The sequence below is a fragment of the Haliotis cracherodii genome, unplaced genomic scaffold (genome assembly GCF_022045235.1).
Source record: "Haliotis cracherodii isolate W230 unplaced genomic scaffold, xgHalCrac1.p SCAF_1, whole genome shotgun sequence".
In the NCBI taxonomy this organism is placed as follows: Eukaryota; Metazoa; Mollusca; class Gastropoda; order Lepetellida; family Haliotidae; genus Haliotis; species Haliotis cracherodii.
In genome coordinates, this window is record NW_027266264.1 from 65771878 (window position 1) to 65794300 (window position 22423).

Sequence of the window (22423 nt, forward strand, 5' to 3'; positions counted from 1 at the left end):
CAGCCTATGGTGCACGGGGAACGCATCTTGCCAAATGCCCAACAACTTCATGTAAACGGTTCTTAACGCACACAAATACTTGACATATATAGAGTGTATACAAGTATGTATCAACTGCAGGCAGGTGCACTGCATATGTGTATTAGCGAATTGCAAAACATCACCTACATGGCAATAATAATTAGTCACCTACCACTAACGAGAAAATCAATTTCACAGGTTTATCAACATCTCCCACTCGTCAATCTAATATTTTGACTCGTGCTTTTTAGAAGCCACAACATTATACCACATCTTCCATGGTTTGTATCGATCATTAAAATGCCTCAGCCGCATTCAGAACATTCGGCATCTGAACTAAAACCCCTAAAATAATTACATTGATCTAAAAACCCAAAGTCCGCACGCCTGCTTCTGCTAAAAATCCAGCGAAATCTATTTTCGTTTCAGCGCTGCCTGTACAGTAAATTGTACCGAATCGCCCTCGGCCTAGAGTTTTCCGGCTTCGTGTAGTCTTGCACAGAAATTCGGGACATGTTTACCGGGATCAGTGAAGCGTGGACATCTGGAACTGGTAAGAGTTATATCTGAATATGATTATAGTTACTGAAATATCAGTCAAATGTCTCCGATATTGTACTGTTTACCGAACAGTCGTCCCTCTCGCCTCGCGTCATCAAACATGTCTTCCGAAATTTCGTGTGTGGAAATTTGGTGAAGAAGGAGAGACGGGTTTTCCCGACGCTGTGTGGGGTTCCTGTTCTATAGTGAGCCGTGGCAGAAATGAATGATGTTGTGAATATGAAGTGGTATGGGCAACTCCAACTCTTGATGTTGATTCAAGAGATGTAGAATATGATTATTGATTCTTGTCTCCAAAAATTTTTGGCGAGGACGAGGCGGGTTTCACGGAAGTGTTGCCGGCATTTGTTTGAAACGAAGTAAATCCTCGCTCGGCTGGCAAAGTATGTAGGTCACATTGATTTACTTCCGTATGTAGATGCCCTTGGTATATTTCCCACACAGTTGATTACGGTGGCTAGTCATAGATTTATCATGAATGCAGTTATTTTAATATCATTTTAAGTTTGAAATGTAAAATGGGCAAATATATTAAACCATGTTAATCAGATGCAATACACCGTCACTAATAGTAGAATATTTGATAATTCCTAAACATAAATATTCAATTTCATCTTCATTTGAATGTAATCTGTTATTATGCATGTAATATTTTATTTTATTGTATTTCAGAATTTCTCAAATTTCCACAATAAACAATTCTAAAAATTGTCTATAAATTACAATTAAATTTTGTGATTGTGAATATTAAAATAGTATGCTTATTAAACACAAAAATACCCATGACGATAAATCTTTCAAGAAATAATTTCATTTTTTTCTCCAAAATATGCCTTGTTTGAAAAGAATCATAAACAGCTCAGATGTCAGTATATTCACGTGTTTATGTTGCACAGGAAAGACATATTCAAATAATATAATGAATCTGTAGTAATGACAGCAGTGTAAGATAATCCAGTAGTTGGCACTTGAACAGATTTGTCAACAATCTGTGTTATCAGTCAAATGTGTACAGATGAGAGATTGATGATGTCGATGATATTTGATGGAGATAAAATAATTGTGATACATGGGTTGCAATGTGATTATGATACTTGTTGCAGTTATTCAACAGTGTATTTGTGCATTCTGGTTAATCAACATTATTGATGATTAGATTGTTTCATTATCCAAACCAGCATACATTGTGATCAATTAGCTTCCCAAATGAAGATGATTTGTATATGTGTCAGGAATATTGGAGTTGAGGTGTGCGAAAGAAGTCTGTTGCAAATATTGTGGGTACAATATTTTCTGTTATCAGTAGTAGATATATTTTTGTAGCACATTGTAGTAACATGTCGTTTGGATGTAGTGTTGTTGTTTCCCCCTTCCTATTATATAATTGGATGATGGTGAGAAAGAATTTTCATAAATTTTCATGATCAATCAATGTTGTACTTTTAAGCCATTATCATAATTTGGCCATACTTTGAAAGTATAAATCTTTCAATATATCATTTTTCTTCTTTTTGTATGTACAAGCTTGGTTTTGTAGACTATCATCATGAATATAATGCACTGCCAGTGTGTGTACATATACTTTTTCTAATATAATGTACAGATGACATCATGAATTTTTTTTTTATTTATGATGTAATCAGCATTGTCAGAAATCTCACACTATTTCTATAGTCACACTATTTCTATAATAAATTGATCAGTAAATCATTTGCTCATTACCTGGATATGTGCTGGTAGCTACTGTCAGTATCATCACTGCTGGCTGTTATCAAAGGGATAACATACTGTATTCATTGTATAACGCATGATTAAGCGCCTTGCTTTAACAAGTGTCCTCTGACCAACTTCTCAACCAATGTGTAAGGAATCTTCACAAGCGCCCCCTACTAAGACTGAAAATGTATATGATTGTGCATATTTTCTTGTGTATCTTACTGTCCTTTCCACAGAAAACATTATTGCCCAGTAACTATTATTGAAAACATTTTAGTCCCAATTGCATAGATCGATGCTCATGGTGTCAAGCACTGGATTTTCTGGTCCAGACTCGATTATTTACAGACTGCCGTCATATAGCTGTAATATTGCTGAGTGCGGCGTTAAACAAACAAAGTTTCATCGATGTTTGAAGTTAGTTTGTTCACTACCACTGGATTTCTGACATCAAATTCACTGTATTGGCACAAGTGTATGGCTTTAATAAGCACCCACTCTGTCAATTTTCTAAGAGCCAACGGTACTTATTGCAGCAAATATGGTATATCATATATTTGCAATGTTGTACCATCAATTTTTCTGATTTATTTGACAAGAGCAGTATTATGATGATTGTTATGTGTTGTATATCATTTCAGTGGTGTAGAAAATAGTAACAGTATTATCATGATAATGTTGGACACCATTTTGTGCATATCCTGTTTATTGTCCACATGGATTGTAGGGCTGTCATGGTAACAATACACTTTGTTACGATATGGTTCACACATATCAGACAGGATGTGATGGAAAACAAGACAACTGTCTTTTGGGAGATATAATATATCATTAGAGGAAACAAATAGAATCCTAACCAAGACATGTTTAGATTATGTGAGTTCACAGTCACAGATAAAAAAGTGGCCTACAATCTCTTGAACATACCAACAAAAATCATATTTTCACACAATGTTACATGTCTCCTTCATCCATCATATATGTTTATAAGTTGTGCCATTTACTATCGATGCATAACTTGCAAATGTCAGCAAAAGTCATTTCTAAAGTGTAAATAAACATTCATGTTAATATAGTTACAGGTAACGTGCCGGTTATGTCAAAGTGACTTGTATTTCACTGAGAGCAGGACTAACACAGAGGAAGAGGCTTTAATGCTTAGATTCCCCTTTTTGCATTGAAATTCAGTGAATACAGTGATGAATATACAAAGTCAAACTTCCTGTTTGTTTGTTGTTTAATGCCCCACTCAGCAATATTCCAGCTATATGACAGTGGTCTGTGAATAATCAAGTCTGGACCAGACAATCCAGCATTGATCCACACAATTGGGATCGATGACATGCTTCAACCAAGTCAGCGAGCCTGACCACCCGATCCCGTTAGTCGCCATTTATGACAAGCATAGTCGCCTTTTATGGCAAGCATGGGTTGCTAAAGACCTATTCTACACTGGATTTTCACAGGTGCAAACTTCCTCTGAAATTATGAAAATGAGAAAAACCTATTAATATTCAAACTTTGAACAAAATAACTCTTTGTTGAGATAAATCCCTTCAGCTGGGAAGTATGAAGAGACAGACTCCAAAGGCATGGTGTTTACTGCTGGGTTCTCCTGCTAATATGACACACTGTGAATGGCATGTCACATGCACTGACCTGAAAAAGTTGTTTCTTACCCATGTTGACTCTGGTTAACAGTTAAAAAAACAAATTAGGGAGGAGGCAATTTTAGGGGCAGGGGGGTCATTAGCACATGATTAGGAACCAGAAATTTATTTCAAATAATTCTGTTGTAGACTAGTGTTTGACGCTAAGCGCAAACATGGAATCAACAACCAAAACAACCCTGCATCTGTTTGTGCATCAGTTAACTTCTCTTAAACAGCTGAAGGGATGTCTCTGAAACTTCAAGACGATATCTACACTCTTCTTGAGCCTTGTGTGTGAAGCCCATTTCTGGTGTCCCCTGCCATGATATTGCTGGAATATTGCTGAAAGCAAAATAAACAATACTCACTCACTTTTGAGTCTTGTTCATGGCATTAAAAAAACACAACATATTCTCTGTTTTGGTTTGAATTAACAAAATAATATTATGAAAAAATCTATCCAGATCTTCCAAGAAACCACGACATTTAGGAGTTTGAAACATTGATATGATGATGATGGGATTCAGATTTGCTCATGCAAGCAAAATGAAAAGTTTAGGATTTTTGTAACAAAAAATCAGAGAAAGAATCAACTAAAATACTTAACAAATCTTTTTTTCAGAATCCACAAATGCCAAAAGCTGAAACTTTTATATACAGGGTTTTACATGATGCAGAAATGTGTGTCCAGTATTAAAGCACAAATATATAGAATGGAGTCCAACGGACGCAGAGAAAAATAAATATTGCATCCCAAGGAACGCACAATAATATTCATTGCACCTAAATCTTGACAAAAAATAAAAAAGGTCCTGTAATTAAAGTAATTATCGAAATCTAACAGTACAGTACACTACATCATTACTTACAGGACCTTCCTGTTTCCTGTAAGGATCCTTGAAATTTGATTTGTTCATGGCATGAATGTTCTTGTTTTTGTCTTTCTAAGAAATGAAAAATAATCAAGTTGTGAAAAATGTGTGCATTTCACAAGCTGTGGGCACGGGGCATTGGTGTATGAATACTAATAAGATTTCAAAGGTGATTTTGTCTGAACATACTTACATGGGGAGATGTGAGATATGGAAACTTAACAGCACACTTTGTCTGAAATAACGGACCAGCTGCGGCCTACAGCATGTGTAGCAGCTGAAAGTTCATTTGCCTTGGGACAAGTAAACTGTTCTTTATAGATATCCAATCCTTCCTCAAGATTTTATCAGTGATCAGAAACAATCCACATACCCTTAGGAAGGAGAAAAGATATTAAACATTAGGGCTGGGATGAGTCCAAATTTACTACACGGGTACCCACTGTAGGTCTCAGGAGATGTCTCAAAATGTCCGATTGGGTACAGTTTTAGTATAGCCCTGCCAAAATTATTTAGATACATGTATTAAACAATCTGGTCATTCATACACTGAAGTTGAATTAAGTTATATCTTTTTTCAACCATATGAAAAATCAGAAGGCATGGGTGCATAGTCAGAAAGAAATACGAACATTAGTGACTTGCAGTGTAACCATAGAGTTCTAGAAAATGTTTGTCATTAAACTATATATATCACATGACTAACCATGGGTCCGGTTAGTCCTGTGGGTACCCGGGTCCTACTCAGTACCCACCCGACCCGGGCACCTGAGTTGCCCGTCCCGGCCCTATTAAACATGTAAATATATAACATAAATGTCAGAGAATAACCAGTCTCGATTATCCAACGTAACATTGAGATAAAAGGCAAAAACCGCACAGTGAGCACCATATGTAAAGATATAGCTCAATGTTTCTGAAGAAGATCCATTTGACAAGCCAATTAGTGGAAGGACAACTGAACACATGTACTCATAGTATATTGATGATAAGGACTGAAATGATGTTTCCCTTCAATATTGATTAACAAATCTCGTTATCTCGCTTGTATCCATGACTACAAAATGACGGTGACAGATTTTATTTTGGGTCTGTAAAGATATGGGTCAGGATCTCTATGATTGTGAGAGCGCCACTACATATTGTCCTTTGAAGAGTCACTGGGCCGTACTACCGAGATGACATACTTGCGCCAATCTGGTGCTGTTTGTGCACCATGCTGGTTCACGTTTTGTCTTGCAAGACGCTTGCCAACTGTACACATACCGTGTACCTAACATGGCTATACAAGACTCCCTCGGATTGTCATTTGTAGATTGATTCGGACCATGCCACACCGTATAAACTTGACCAATCGTGGGTGTATGACCCATTACTTATCAAGTAGTCTCAAACATTCATTTTTTTTACTGCATGCCCATGTGATCTGTCTTGGTTGTTTGCACCCTTTTAGTGCACCGCCAACATGTTCTGTTGATTGTCAGGATGCACCTTGTCCTTCCTTTTTCATACCCATCCATTGCCATCACTTGATATCTCTTATTTCTGTACTCAACTGTTACTATCGTATAGACCCGTGAAGATTCCGGGGTAGAATAGGTCTTCAGCAACCCATGCTATTCGTAAAAGGTGACTATGCTTTTCGTTAAAGGCGACTAACAGGATGGGGTGGTCAGGCTCGCTGACTTGCTTGATGCAGGTCATCGATCCCAATTGCGTGGATCGATGCCATGATATTAATCACTGGATTGTCTGGTCCAGACTCGATTATTTACAGACCGCCGTCATATAGCTGGAATAGTGCTAAGTGCGGCGTTAAACAACCAACCAACCAACCAACCAACCTTAACTATTGGGCAGTTTGGCAAGGACTACAGGACTAGTGCCAATTTCTAACTCTGCGTTTTGGTATAGATCCTTATACTGTTGTCAAGCAAGACTGTATTAAAGAAGTTGTCATGCACAAATTGTGTCTACTTTGTCATCCGTCAACTTCTAAGTAATGCCCAGAGCTCCAGATAAGCTGCGTATCTGCGTGAAATACGCATCAGAAATGCAGAAATACGCAGTAAAATATAATCCAAGCATATCAAATATGCAACGAACATTACAGATACGCTATAAAAATAAAACTTGTGCGTCCGTGAGTCCTATAAAGCTCTCGAACCCACACGACACCAGTTTGCAGGGACTAGATGAATAGTGTTTTTAAATATTTAACTTAAATACCCACATCTGTAAAAACTAGTGGGTAACAGAAATTTGAATACGCAGATTGAATTACTGATACCCAATGATTTTAAAATGCATGGGTAAAATACCCACAACACCAAAAGCTTATCTGGAGCTCTGAATGCCTATCGAACCATCCATAATCTTAGTATGATAAGCAGTGATGTTGTTACTTACCATCTATTGTTGTGAGAAAACATATTGTTCTTGTACTAACATTAGTGTTTGAACCATTTAATTATCATCTCAAACTTACTGATATTTCGTTGGACCGTAGACTAAGGAATACAAGGAGATACATATATCTATTATACACTCTGAATTTTATTTCATTTTATGCAACAGAGTTTTTGTATACTATGACCTTGACATCTGGATTGATCCTGATTGGTAACATCACCAATGCTGCCTTGTCAAGGCTAGAGCCGAGTATTGTATATGGAATATAGATGTAATTCTAAACTCCGTACAGCTGCATTCCAGTATCAGGATCAAGAGAAAACCTCCTAATCTGGACTGGTTCACTACTGTGGGCCTCTATACAGTGGTTTACTACCCCTTGAAAGATATCCATGCTAAGATGATAGTAGAAGAAATTGAAATCCAGAGCTCCAGATAACTATTTGATCAATTGTGTTTTTACTCGAAGATTTCTATTTTAATTGGGTTATTACATTTTTCATTGGGTAACCAATATTTTTTCACTCATCTATTCATCACTCTATTTGTTTTTTTCCAAAACGAGTTAACATTTGAGAATTAAAAAAAATAAAATAATGATTTAGATGTTTATAAGGGTTCTAACTATAGGCTTGACTAGGAAAGTAAATTTACTCGTCATTGTGTTTCAGAAATAAGCTCCATTGTACGCATGCTGAAGAAGCTTCAATGGGTATTTACACATGCTTTATACATTTGAGTTTTTCTGGACACAAGTTAATTGAAAGTAATTGGGTTTTGAATATTTGGGGGGGGCCGGTTGGGGGTATTTTACGCAAATACGCAGCTAATCTATAGCTCTGAAATCTGACTTAAATTGATTCATATTACTCTAAAGTAAGAAGAAATCATAGTTTGTAAGTTATTCGTGAAAATGTAATGCAAACCTTATTCAATGAAAATTTATAATTTGTTCAATCACTTAAAATGTAAATGAAATTCGTTCAATAGGTATTGCATAGATAAACCTCTTTCTGTCCCCATAGCTACTTCCTGAGAACAAATTGATATTTCTTACTTCAACATGTCATGTTATTATGAGCAATATCATTCTCATTTTCTGTTGTAAAGATGATGATGTCGAATTCAAATGTATATTTTTACCAGTTTTACTGGTAACTTGATCTTTACATTACACAGACTTCATAGATATCATTACAGTATACCGTAAAGTATATATCTTAAGTCATGTTTAGGAAATAGTAAACATTACATACCAATGGACCTAATTGTGTTCTTTTAACCTGCATGTATGTCATCATGGTCATGCAATTGCTGCCATTTTTTATAGGATCCATTCAAACTTGAGGATGTAATTCAAACCTGCTTTTGAGCGATTCCATACAGTGCTATTCCAATACAATTTGTAGCCATTACACAGCCCTATCGGTGATACGCCTCAATACATGAGGTCACAAGACTTGCCGGGATTGTTTATACCAAATTGGGTGTGCTGCTGTTAGGATGATATTCTTGATGAATTTGTGAAATGATGATGGCAAGTGAAGGACTGATAATTAGAACAAACAAACCATGACAATGTAAGTTGTGGTAAAAACTCCATAACTCTATAAAATGCAGTAAAGGTGAACTATTTAATGTATGAAAGTCTTCAAGTAAAACTAAATGTTTTGAAAATGTTACCAGTCTTCAGAAAGGACTTGTCTTGGAAGCTGCTTGCTTTCTACTGAAAATAGATAATCACATTTCAGTATTGCAAAGGACCAGGGCAGATATTCAGGGGGAGATAATTTCAACCATGAATGGCAAGAAAACAAATTACCTCCCTTAGACCATGCAGCCAGCATTCTTGTCTGAAGTTAGCATGGTACAGTTACCTGATAAAGCCAGTCAGTGTGAACATGGTGAAGATGAACACTTCCTTAAATTTACTTTCATAGATGATAATAAAACTGATAAGAAATTTAAGCTCACCTGGTTTTGACAATTCATGTACATGTATCCTGTAATTACAATCTCATTAAACTCAGATCTTAGTTCTCGCTATCGCTAAACAAAAATCTGAGGATCATGTCAGAACGACCTTTCCTCCGACCAATCAAAGCAATGCTTACCAGATCATGAAAATGACAGTCGGAATGTGTTTCTAATCATGCAACCTCGAAAACGTTAACACAGGTTGATGAATGACATTTACGGCCCGTACGACTGATTCCGTAAAAAAAACCACTATGGCAGCCATTCCAAATGAATACAATAGATTTTGCGAGAAATTAAACATTGGGAAACTGACTGACACTCAAAAGAAAGCCCTTAAAAATCTTTTTGATGCAAAAGGGTGTCTTCATGTCCACCTCCTTTACATATTTCCTTATTCAACGTTTGATTGGTTGGTGGAAGGTTAACGATAAACAAGGGTGGGATTGAAATGGCCAATTTGTATCAATCTACTCATGTCTGCTTGTAATTTGATGAAAATTAAACTAGGTAATATGTGTATATCATTGCTGTAACTTCCCTTTTCTTGGGCACTGCTTTACTGTGCATCTTGTGTTTTGTGTTATGGTCATTGCAGCAATAGGAGTTTGTGTGTTTGTTTTGCGGTTTGCAAATTTGGTCACTGAAAACATGAAATTTACGATAAAACAGCACTAGACATGATGATTTACAAATTCAATGGTATTCATGTACTGTATGCAATGTTTCAAACACAGAGATTAAGAATACATGAGTATTTGTCTCATAAAATAAGCTGGAAATAGCTATCTGCTGTTTACACGTTTTCTCCTTGATCACATTGATCTATGTGTGATTAAGTTTAAAAAATACTTAATGTCATGGCCAATATATCATAACTGAAAAGAAATTTCATAAGAATTGATAGGAAGACTGATGACTTTGTATCTCTAACAGCTAATATTCATATCAAGGCAAGTTCATGGTGAGTTGCTGTGATTTGCCGATCAGATTATACACAATTTTGCCAAAATTAATGTAAACAAAGTTTAATGAAATCTTGGAGAAAAGTAATATAATGGATTACAAACGTGAGTCGAGATACACAATGAAACATTTTATAGCCAGATAGTGTAATAACAGAACTAACTGGCGTACTTCAGTACGGATTTGTTGACATGCTTCTTCCGGTCTTGTGTGCACACGATAATGTCATCGCGTTGTGAAATAAAATGAAATTTCATTGTATGTGTGTACTATGCACACACTGTTAGTCCAACGGAAGTCAAATACTGTAGTCCAGTATTTTACTCATCAAGGAATACATTTTTGTATGGAGGCCCTTTTCCAGGTTGATTGTACACAACTGTTTCTTTAGTTACATACTAGTTTGAACGACAACAACAAAAAGGCTGTCTACCCAAACTTTATTTTCAACAATCATTGCCTGAGAGCCATTTCTTTTATTTTATTTATTAAGCCTTGATGTGTTTTTGAAGTGACAAATGTCATTTAGTTTGAGTGACTGCATTAATTATTTGAGTGACTGCATTAATGATTGAAGACAAGCGAGATGGCACAGTACATGCTCTTCCATCAAAATGGCAGTTTTCTATCTGTTTGTACATATGTTATATTATCTTTTGAAATAAGCACTGTCGTAGTCATTAATATAATAAAATCACATGAAACAGGACTTGGAAGAGCACACAACAATTCTGTTTGTGTTCAAAGTATCATTTGATTCTTTGGACAGTCATGACTCCCTACAATACACTAACAACCCCCCTTTATGACTGGGGGGGCAGTCGGGTAGCCTTGTGGTTAAAGCGTTTGATCGTCACGCCAAAGACCCGGGTTCGATTCCCGACATGGTTACAATGTGTGAAACCCATTTCTGGTGTCCCCTGCCGTGATATTGCTGGAATATTGCTAAAAGCGGCGTAAAACCATACTCACTCACTCACTCACTTTATGACTGACCAGGGGTCATGAGGACCTGTCAATGAGTGAGTGGTTGCGTTGGGTTTAATGCCGCTTTTATCAGTAAGCTTTTAAGCAGGTCCCATACATTTACCCTTTGGTGAAACCCACAAGCTCAGGTATTTTGCTGACAAACCTAGAAACATAATCAGGGCAAAGCCGGAATTCAAACCCACGATCATAGGTTTCTGGCATGCCCAAGGGATGCCTGAGAAGACTCGGCCATTCATGCCCCCACCTGTCACTGTGTTGTAGGAATTATTATGCATTAACATCAATCATTCTCTGACTTGACTTATTCTTCCAAATGTTTTTTGTTTTTTTCAGACTGATGGATGACCTGGAATGGCCCTGTATATACCAGCTGGTCTGAGCTAGTCCTTCCAGATAAATCTCCAGGTACAAAGAACTGAAACACATACCATGGCAACAGATGCAGTGGAGGTTCTTTCAGATGCTGCTGATGACAAAGAGGGCAACATGGACATAGAGATCTCCATCAACCCTGACTATGATGATCCCACTCCAGACACCAGCGAGAGTGAGCCAGAAAGAAAAAAGGAGAAATTTGTACCGGTTCATGATGAAAATTTTGAAATCTCAGACGAACCGCTTTTGTCTTGTGACCAATGTGATCGACAGTTTGTCTCTGAGGAATTCCTCCAGAAGCATCGGGTCAATCACCAGTTCAAGCGGTCATTTGTATGTCGACACTGTCACCATGAGACCTCCTCTGAAAGAGACCTCCAGCAGCACCTGAAGACACATCTGGGGGAGATGCCTTTTATGTGTGATGTATGTGGTAAAGGTTTCGGAAACGTGTACCACTACCGGAGTCACTACAGGACACACACTGGAGAGAAACCTTACAAGTGTGGAATTTGTGGTAAGCGATTTACAACTTCAACGGGACTTCGATATCATGAAAGAACACGCAGTGGTGAGAACTGTAGCATCAGAGTTGGAGGAAAGAGTCCAGAAGAAGGTAACAAACCAAAGGATTGGGATGGCGAGACATTGATTTATGTACACCCACCATCAGGATATGTGAATCTGTTGATCAAATCGGAAAGTAAATCCCCACAAGATGAAGATGACTCCACAGCCAAATCTCGGGGTAAAAGTCCAGAGAAGAGCAATGCAAGTACAGATGTTTCTTCCATGACAACGGTGGAGAAGCAACAGATAGCTCTATCTTACAATGAGGGAACTGAGTGCATGATTTGTGGAAAGAAATTTCAGTACCCATCCATTCTTAAGAGTCACATGAGAGTTCATAGTGCTGAAGAGATTGATCACACCCTGAAGATGTTCCAGTCTTCTACTGATGAGGACAGTTTGAAGAAGTTTGCATCTTGGAAGCCATATGCTTGTAAGGAGTGTGGACATGAATGTTGCACTTCAGAGGAGTTGAAGACTCACATGCTATCACATTCAGCAGAGAAGCCTCATTTTTGCAAATATTGTGGGAAGTGTTTTGGAAAGGCACACAATTTACATGCTCATGTGCGCACACATACTGGTGAGAAGCCATTTAAATGTTTAGAGTGTGGTAAACGTTTCACAACATCAACTGGATTCCGATATCATAACAAAGCTCATCACAAGGGTTCAGCCTCACATGCTTCCAAAGAGAAGGAGACGCTAAGTGAATCTTTTGATCCTGGTTTTCTGAAGATTGTCAGCGTGACCTCCTTGGCTGATGGCTCTTCTGACATTGACCCATCCATTTTTGAGGACATTGTTGAGACAGCTAATGAGGCAGATCTTCCTGAAACTCCAACAGAAAAAACTGAAACATCTGAGGATAATACAAATGAAAAGAATTCAGAAGTTACAATGATATTAACAGCTGATGATATCACTGAAGTTGAAAAACAAAGCAGCAGTGATGTTACTTTGGAATGTGAAGTCTGTGGTACTATGTTTGAAGAGGAAGCTGTATTAGAACGCCATATGAAGAAACATCGAGCTATCAAGAAGAAGAAGGCTCGGTCATTAGGATCTGAAGCATCTCCAGAAAAACAGTCATTAAGTGTGGAGGGATGGAACACATCTATTTCTCAGTCAGCAGATGGACAAGCCCCTGTGACCATTGAAAATGTCACAAGTCCTTATGTAACTGACATAATGGATGAAGATTCTGATGATGAATCGCCTTCTGACTCATCAACATTGACTTGCCCATCTTGTGACAAGACTTTCTGTTCAGTGCCTGATTTCGAGACTCACTTAGAGGAACATTCAAACAATCTCGGACCTATCAAATACACATGTAGATTTTGTGCTAGAACCTTCTGGAGAAAGTACAATTTGAAGATCCACATGAAGACCCATACAGGGGAACGTGCCTATTCATGTCATTACTGCCCAAAGAGCTTCATCACCAGCAGTAGGCTCAAGTTTCACATGAAAAGCAAACACTCTTATGTGAGACTGAACAAAGTGAACACAGCAGTCAGTGGTAATCTGAGGAATAGGATGCAGAATTCAGATGTATATATTGATGATGCTTCTGATGACAGAGATGATGAAGTCTGCTCCCGAGGACCAACTGATGATAGTGAGAATATAGAAAGCTCTAATGTCACCTACTTATATGATGGTGCTACTGGTGGCACTGACACACCACCTGAAGAACCAACTACTGGCCATGTTTGTCAGTTATGCAAGAAGGAGTTCCCCAGCGAGCAACGGATGATTGTGCATATGGAAGTTCACACTGGTGAAAAGCCTTACGACTGCTTGATATGCGGCAAAGCCAACAAAACAGGCTATCAGTTAAATCTGCATATGAGGATTCACACTGGAGAGAAGCCATATCAGTGTGATGTCTGCTCAAAGCGGTTTAGGCGATACAATCATTTTTTCAGCCATAAACGAACTCACACAGGTGGAAGGCCCTTCAAGTGCAACGTCTGCCAGAAGACTTTCACAGCTATGAATGGACTGAAGTACCACCTGACTCATGTACACAAGCCAGAAGAGGCAGAGAAGGATCCAGTTCAGGTAGAAAGTGAAGAAAAGATGATTCAGGAGACTGTTGCCATGGTAAAAAGACATGAAGAGAGTAAGTTACCGCCAGAGCCTGGCAGTAAGTGTATTGTAACAGCAATTAAGATAAAAACGGAACCAGGTGACCCAGATGATATTCTTGCGATGCAGACTCTAACTGATGCAGAGCAGCGCGATGAAGGGTCAGAGACTGCGGCCCTGTGTGCTGAGATTGCTGAACGGATGAAGAAGAGTAACAGCCAGTCAGCTTTCATGCTACCATCAGGTAGGGGCAGTATGAAGAGTGTTCCCTCAAGTAGTTCTGACATTGAGATGAATGAGCCACCCAAGGCTGCTGTACAGGACACACCTGTTAGTGATGGCATGTCAGGTCGAAGGAGGAACAGAAAGAGTTCTAAACCAAGCTTTTATGGAATTAAGGTCAAGACTGAAAACACTGAAAAGACTAAATCTGTAGAATCTGGTTCCAACACTGATGACGACTTTGCAATTTCATTAGACAGTGTCTGTTCTGGACAAATTCCAGATGATGTTCGAGCAATGGCAGACACTGAGATCTATGACGCATTGAATCCTGAGTTGAACAGCTTCACCATGGAAGAGGAACTGGTGGGGGACGACAGTTCCAGGGATGAAAGCATGATGTCGAATATAATGAAGGACTTCAAATTTTGTGATTTCTGCAGTATAACTCTACCTAGTTCTGAGTATGACAGTCACATGGATAAGCATAATGGGACGTATTACTCATGCAGTATTTGTAATTTCAAATTTGCCACTAAGGAGACATTGAGAAAACATGAAAACCTTCATCCCAAAGAGACTCCTTTTGAGTGTATAGAATGTGGGCTTGGTTTCATGTATGCAGCCGACTTGCAAGTACACCGTCGAGTTCACAAGAGTAAAAAGAAATATGAGTGTTTGTATTGTGGCAAGTTTTTTGGGAAGTCGGACAACTTAAAATCACATGTCCGGACACACACTGGTGAAAAACCTTATAAATGTGATATCTGTGATAAGAGGTTCACGACATCAACTGGGCTGAGATACCATGAAAGAAACAGAACACCGGAAAACTGCTACAAGGGTATGGACAACCGTTGTCGTTACAAGAACCATTACCAACAGGCTTATGATATCATTACGAAGGCTGCCAAGGAGGGGAAGAGCCGAGAAGATATTGCCATGATGTCGATCAAGTCACGGTCATCAACTAATACCTACTCTCTGGACTCCAAACAGGTTCTTGTCTTTCCCAAGACACCTGTGATGAAGGATAATTATCAGCAAATAGCTTTGAAGAAAACGCTCATGAAGCTTGACTCATCAGTGCTGCCCGATGTAGCCAAACATGTTCTCAATGCACCTGCAGGGAAGAAACAGATGACTGACGAATCTAAACAGAAGGATGATATTCAACCTGAAGCTGTTTCAGTCAGGAGAGCCAGTATTGACAGACATGTCAAGAAAGAAATGCAGAAACAGCAAGAATTGGATAGGCTGGTAAAAGATCAGTCCGTTTTTGCTAAGAAAAAGTATGCTCGCTGCCCGTTCTGCCCCAAGGTTTTGTCTGATCAGTCAGGGCTCAAGAAGCATCTCCGTATTCACACCGGCGAGAAACCATACAAATGTAGGCAATGTAGCAACTGTTTCGCTCGTTCTGACTACCTTCAAAAACACATGCTGACTCACATGGATGAGAAACTTCACAGGTGTGATGTTTGTGACAAATCGTACAAGTTAGCATCAGATCTCAACAGACACAAACTTGCTCTGCATGGCATCTTCATGCCTTCCAACATAGAGTCATCTTATATTTCCTTGGTTACCTACCCTTGTGATGTCTGCCAGTTGGAGTGGAAGTCTGAGGAATTGCTGCGTCAACATATGAAAACACATGACCATCAGTGCCCCAAATGCAACAGAGCTTTCTCCAATGATCGCCTTTATCAGATTCACTGTGGGATCTGTACAGGAGCAGAGGTAGACAACATGGGGGAGGAACCCGATGTCACAGTCACCTTTGAAGGTTTTGAGATTACATGTAGTCCACCAGGTTCTGATATTGAGGATGAGGAACAAAACATTGAAATAGAAAATGAAGGAGTAGACGCTAAAGAGATGGAAGATTTGGATGATACAGATGATGAATCAGATAATGAATCAGATGAAGTGGTAGGTGATGCGGTTGATGATGAAGGTGGTGCAGAAGTTGATACTGAAAGTGATTATGAACAGGTTAGTCGGATGAAGTCTCGGTCCGATGCACAGAACAAACAAAAAACAAGCCACAGCTGCACATTCTGTGGAAAGACCTTCAGGTCCTTCTCCACCATGATACTGCATCTGCTTGAACATAAGGGTAAGTGTTAAAACTTGGGGGTGTCATATCTTCATTCTTCTACCGTTGCTCATTCGAACTCTATTGAAAAAACACAAATAAAGACGTCAATCAGCATGATCAGATTCCTCTCAGGAATGAGAGAATTTTGTGGTAAGTTGGTGAGATGGAGATAGTTATGTCACTTCCAAAATGAAGCTGCACTGGTGAATGGGTCTTATCAAAATAATATTGAGATATGATACACTGGATGAGAGATAATATATTTACAGCATAAATAGGGAGAAATGGAAAAATGTTACTCTTCAAAGTGCTTGGTCAACAAGTTTTTTGCTTTAGATAAATTGTCATGTTATTTCTGCAATAATATTTGAAAGTAATTAAAAATATGGGATAATGTTCTCTGATGGTTTACAGGACCGAAGGTATTTCCTTGTCCAGTATGCAGCTACACATGCTCTTCTCTACAATCCCTGGAGGAGCACGAGAACGAACACAACGCTTCTAAGAACGAATGGGCTCAAGTCCGGTGCAACCTCTGTGGCAAGTTCTTCGAGACACACGAGGTGATGAAGTCCCACTACCCCGAACATATGGGTGGGGATGTGTACAAGTGCAGCAAGTGTCACAAGATGTTCAAGCAGTTTCCTGACCTCAACAAACACTCGAAGACCTGTAAAGAGTCTTTGGAACATGTGAAGGCATTCTCTTGCAGCTTCTGTAACAAGCAGTTTGACAAGCAGGACCACATAAAGACACATGTTCGCATCCACACCGGGGAAAAACCGTATGAGTGTCAAGTGTGTGGGAAGGCATTCGCTGCTTCTACTGGTCTGCGGCTCCATCAGAAGCGAGGGCCACCATACGTCTGTGCTCCACCATCACCTGCAAAGAAGGTAACCACCACAACCTTTGTCACAAAGCGGACAGTCAGCGACAAGCAGACTGTAAAAGAAAAGCGTACAGGGAGTGCTAGCAGCAGCAAAGCCACACCTGACGATGTTGCCGCTATCCAGAATGGTTATAACGAGCCACGGAGGAGAAGCTTGAGAAATAGAACAATCAGTGCTAGCAAGGGGAAGTAACCACTGCTAGCAAGGGGAAGTAACCTGTGCTAGCAAGGGGAAGTAACCAGTGCTAGCTAGGGGAAGTAACCAGTGTTAGCAAGGGGGAGTAACCACTACATTCTAGGGGAAGTAACCTGTGTCAAGCTCCTCACAGCGATAGTCCGTTCGTGTTGCTCTCTTTACTGTCGCTGCTACCAGTCAAAACTCCCCAATGTGATAGGTAACCCCAACCATGCTGGGAGTTGAACTCGCAACCGAATGACCGTTATGTTTACAAACAAGTGACCACTGTCGTGACGCCGAATACACTTATCCCTGCTAAATTACTTTCTTTCTTTGTCAATTTGAATTTCTATTTTATTAGAACTATCATGTTATTGATATAGTAAGAATGTAAGGGAGAAGTTAGTTGATTTTCCGTTAGTCGGCAATCTCGAACCAATCTGATGATACAAACAACAAAGTAAATTCATCTGGAAAACATGGTCAGTCGTAAACCTTTTCAAAATTCACTATGATGGCATTCCCAAAGACATAAACAAAAGTATGAATGTTACTACATTTGGGGTTAGAGGCTAAATTTTAAGATTCTTGTAATGGCCGCGCCCACACTGGTGGCAGCGATGTTACCAAGAGTGTAACGAAGGTGTCACGCGCTGGGAGCTTGTAACCTGTGTTAGCAAGGGGAAGTAACCAGTTTTAGCAAGGGGAAGTAACCCTCGTTGACAAAGTTGACTTGTGCTGAAGAATAGAGTTTAAATGTTTGAAATAAAAGAAGAATATAGAAGTGATGAAGTCTTAACCATGTTTACTGATGTTCAAATTCAGATTTTCAATTTCAAGAGTTTGTGTCAGATGCGAAACACAAGTTCTAGTTCCAGATTTAGGGACCCAGGTCAGTGACCTCTGAAAATAATAAATGACTTTTACTGTCTGACAAATATAAGGGCTCTGGTCATGTATAAACCTTATACTTCTGGGGCTGGGGCTACAAAGCAAAGTTTAGCTTGTACCGACATACTGGTATGTCAGTGGTGAAATATAGGAGTTACAATCGTTTTTTTGTGCTCAGATTGGAATATTTATAAACCTCACCGACTCATTAATTTCCCAGGTTGTCAGTCGGAGGCTTAGAGTGAACATGGTGCCGTCTTGAACAAGTTAAACTTGCATGTTCTTTTATCAACAACGTTCTGCCAGGTCAGACGTGAGTGTTGATGCCATGTTTGTCTCGTATGTGTATGGTAACCTGGTATTTATATGTAGACATGGTGGAGAAAGCATGGACTGGGTGTATTCTTACACCAGTATTATCGTTGGATCTAGGCGCTTGTCAACCTGTCATGGAAAATAATTTTTGCATTCAATATTACCCTTAAAAAGAAATTACAATAATTGTATGTTTGAGAGAAGCTCAGTTGGATTAAGGGTGTGAGGAGTTATCTCCCCTGAATGTATCTCCCTCTGTCCTTTTATTGAATTATTCTGCTGTGGTTGATATACAGTGTTTTTAACAAGGTAGAAACTTAGTGTATTCATATTTTGCTACTTTCTTTTCTCTGTATGTTTGAAGTAACCATGGTAACAGTATAATTCTGATGAAAATGCCCTTGTGATTTTTCCAAAAATGGAGTGCATTATTTCTAGCAGGGATTACTTTTTGTTTATGATTGTTTGATGTTATGGCATTTTAAGAACGGCATATGCTATTATTTTATAATTATTCTTAAACAGTGTGAAAATTATTATGTTGATTTGTGTTTTGCATGATCCTTTAGCAACCTTTTAATCTGAGATGTTATGTTTCTTGGGTGTAACATTGTCATAGATGAACGTGTTAAGTTTCTGTTCCTGAAACATTGCGAAATATTGAAATTATTTTTACACATTGAGAGTTATTGTAACATACTATCAAGAAAATGCTAAGCACACAGCGAATATGCAAATGTGATAGATTATTTTTGTTAATCAGTGATCCGAATGTTACTGGTTTATGACTTCAAGAGGTCAGATAGATAGCATCACCATGCTGATATACCTTGTTAAAAATGATTATGATAATACATGCCGCCTGTTACTGTATGGAAAACTCAACACTATGTGAATGCCCATGGCATACTGGACCTTGTAGAAATTATTGCAAAAACATGATTTCATGGTTTTTCTGTACATTTCTTTTTGGTAAAAATATCATTAACATGTGATCTTACCCAAACTAGGGAACCTCATGTTTCACATGTTGATTAAGCATCTCTATTTTTGACCACTTGGTTTACATGTCATTCTCCAAAACAAAGGTCTGGTGGTAACATAAATATAAAAAATCATAAAGACTTAAGACTTAAAAAGATAAAAGAATTGGTTCTCAGGCACTGGTTTTGGAAAATATAGTGCAGGCTTTTTTTTCTTTTTTTTCCAACTAGTATGTAACCAAATAAACAACCTGGGAAAGGGCCTAACCTACATAAATGTATTCCTTGATGAGTAAAATACTGGAACACAGTGTAGGAATAACCATTGGACTTGGAATATTTAAGGATTTTTTTGTGTGTTTTTTCAAATGGAAATAAAAATGAAGGATGCGGCGAACTTTATGATGATGCAGTCGGTGCCTGAGAACCAAAGCCATTTTTTTTTTAAGCCTAAATCCAAATTTTTAAGTGACCTTAAGTAAATTGATGGCCAAATGAAAACATAAGAGTAATGAAAAGTAAAAAAGTATATTTTAATGAAAATTTAAAGGATTAATTTTGTTTCTATTCTGACATATTTGAACAGTTGATTTTGTTCTGAAGATCTAAGATGGAAGGAATATCTTCTCAATATTTATATCTAATTTATGGTCAACGGATATGTAAACCAGGTAATTAGAAACTTCTGCCTCAGTTGTAACATGTCGGTATTACTCTGCAGATGTTCATGCATAATGTGTATTTGATTGTATGTTTTGATCTTTTTGTAACCATGGTAACAAGTGTAAATATGTGTATCAGCATTCAATCCGTCCACAACTCTGAACTGTCTGTGTTTCAATAGTACCTGTTTGTTTTCATACGACTGGTGTAAGCCATGCAGCATGTACACTTGTTATTCTGGTTTATCATATGAAGTTACCACTGATGTATTCAATTTATCAGAAATGTTCTGAATTGTACGCAATCCACTTGGAATACTGTAAAACATTAAATCGATTCTCTAGCCATCCATGTATGCACCATGCATCCTACCAATATAAGTTCCAGCAGTTGCAGCGAGGGGTACATCTAGTTTTATGTGTCCCGTGTTAGGTTTTATACCACAAGCCAGATTTTTTACAAGCTGGCGTGATATAACAGGGTTAATGCAGCATTTAACAGCAGACAAACAATGTTGTCGGTTCATGTCCAAGATTCACTCAGGTCCATGGGGTGTCAGCTCTTTGCAAGCTGCGTATTCATATTTTCATCTCCTCGTCACCACCTATAAGTATGATAAATGAGGTGCTTGTGACCTATGCCCCCGTGGCAAGCTGTGAATGAGCAGTATGGAACTGATGGCGAGGCATTCACATTGAAATTGGTTTCTATCCCTCTTGTTATTTTACAAAATATCTCCAGAAAGGTTGGTCATCAGATTTCTGCCATTGTTTCAAAGAATGTCCATCTTCTGAAAGTTTGAAAATTTAACTGGATAGTTTCCAGTTGTATCTATCTGAAGGGACAATGCAATGTTTCAGCAGACAGTTTTTATGGCAACTGTCATTCCTGTCTTGATGCCACCATTGTCTGCATGATGTATCCACTTGGAGCTCCCACTGTCTGCATGATGTACTTACTTGGAGCTCCCATTGTTGGCATGATGTTTCCACTTGGAGCTCCCATTGTCTGCATGATGTATCCACTTGGAGCTCCCATTGTCTGCATGATGTACTCACTTGGAGCTCCCATTGTTGGCATGATGTATCCACTTGGAGCTCCCATTGTCTTCATGATGTATTCACTTGGAGCTCCCATTGTCTGCACGATGTATCCACTTGGAGCTCCCATTGTCTGCGTGATGTATTCACTTGGAGCTCCCATTGTCTGCATCATGTATTAACGTGGAGCTCCCATTTTCTGCACGATGTATTCACTTGGAGCTCCCATTGTCTGCATGATGTATCCACTTGGAGCTCCCATTGTCTGCACGATGTATTCTGTTTGTAATTTTCTGTCCTTGTTGCATTAGACTTAGTTGTTATTCTGAAATACGAAGAACAGATTTGAAAGTTTGTAAAATAACTGAGATCGTCTATATTGTGAAAATGTTTTTGCTGAATGAGCATTGACTTTACTCTATTTATTACAATATGTATATTGCCAAGTGGTTAAGATGTGTAAATATATATTGATGGTATGTATGGTTTTTGTGTTGGTTTTTACAAGATAAGCTTGAAGATTGTTGTTAAACTGCTTTGATATATCTGCTTTGCTTGGACTAGATGTGAGTATTTGGGTGGGGATTGAAGAGACCTGAAACTGAGTTACCTCCCTTTATATGTGATCACAACTTCGAGAATTGATGATAAGAAAAGATACATTCACTCAGAACAATGAGTCTTCCTCATGATACCATTCAATATAAGATCCTGATGTTATATCTTAAGAAACCTTCTTTTTTCAACTGAAAACAAAAATATTGTTTTATGACTTGTCTGTCTTGCAATCTGCTTCTATTACTTTAGCAGGCTTCATACTGGTTATGATGCCCCTGAGAAGTCAGGCCTGGAATAGTTTGGGGAATACATGTAGTCTGGGAAAATAGAAAATTTTAATAAAGTCATTGAAAAATCATGGGAAAGTAAAAGTT

General features: G+C 38.5%; 1 protein-coding gene across 1 annotated transcript; it reads left to right on the plus strand.

Annotated features, from left to right (window-relative positions):
- The first annotated feature begins 491 nt into the window (after positions 1 to 491).
- Positions 492 to 20364, plus strand: LOC139458428 (zinc finger protein 208-like). Its single transcript, XM_071239902.1, has 3 exons — positions 492 to 574; positions 11501 to 16550; positions 16947 to 20364. The coding sequence occupies exons 2-3, from the start codon at positions 11597 to 11599 to the stop codon at positions 17612 to 17614; spliced, it is 5622 nt and encodes a 1873-aa protein (XP_071096003.1). The 5' UTR covers positions 492 to 574; positions 11501 to 11596; the 3' UTR covers positions 17615 to 20364.
- The last annotated feature ends 2059 nt before the right edge of the window (positions 20365 to 22423 follow it).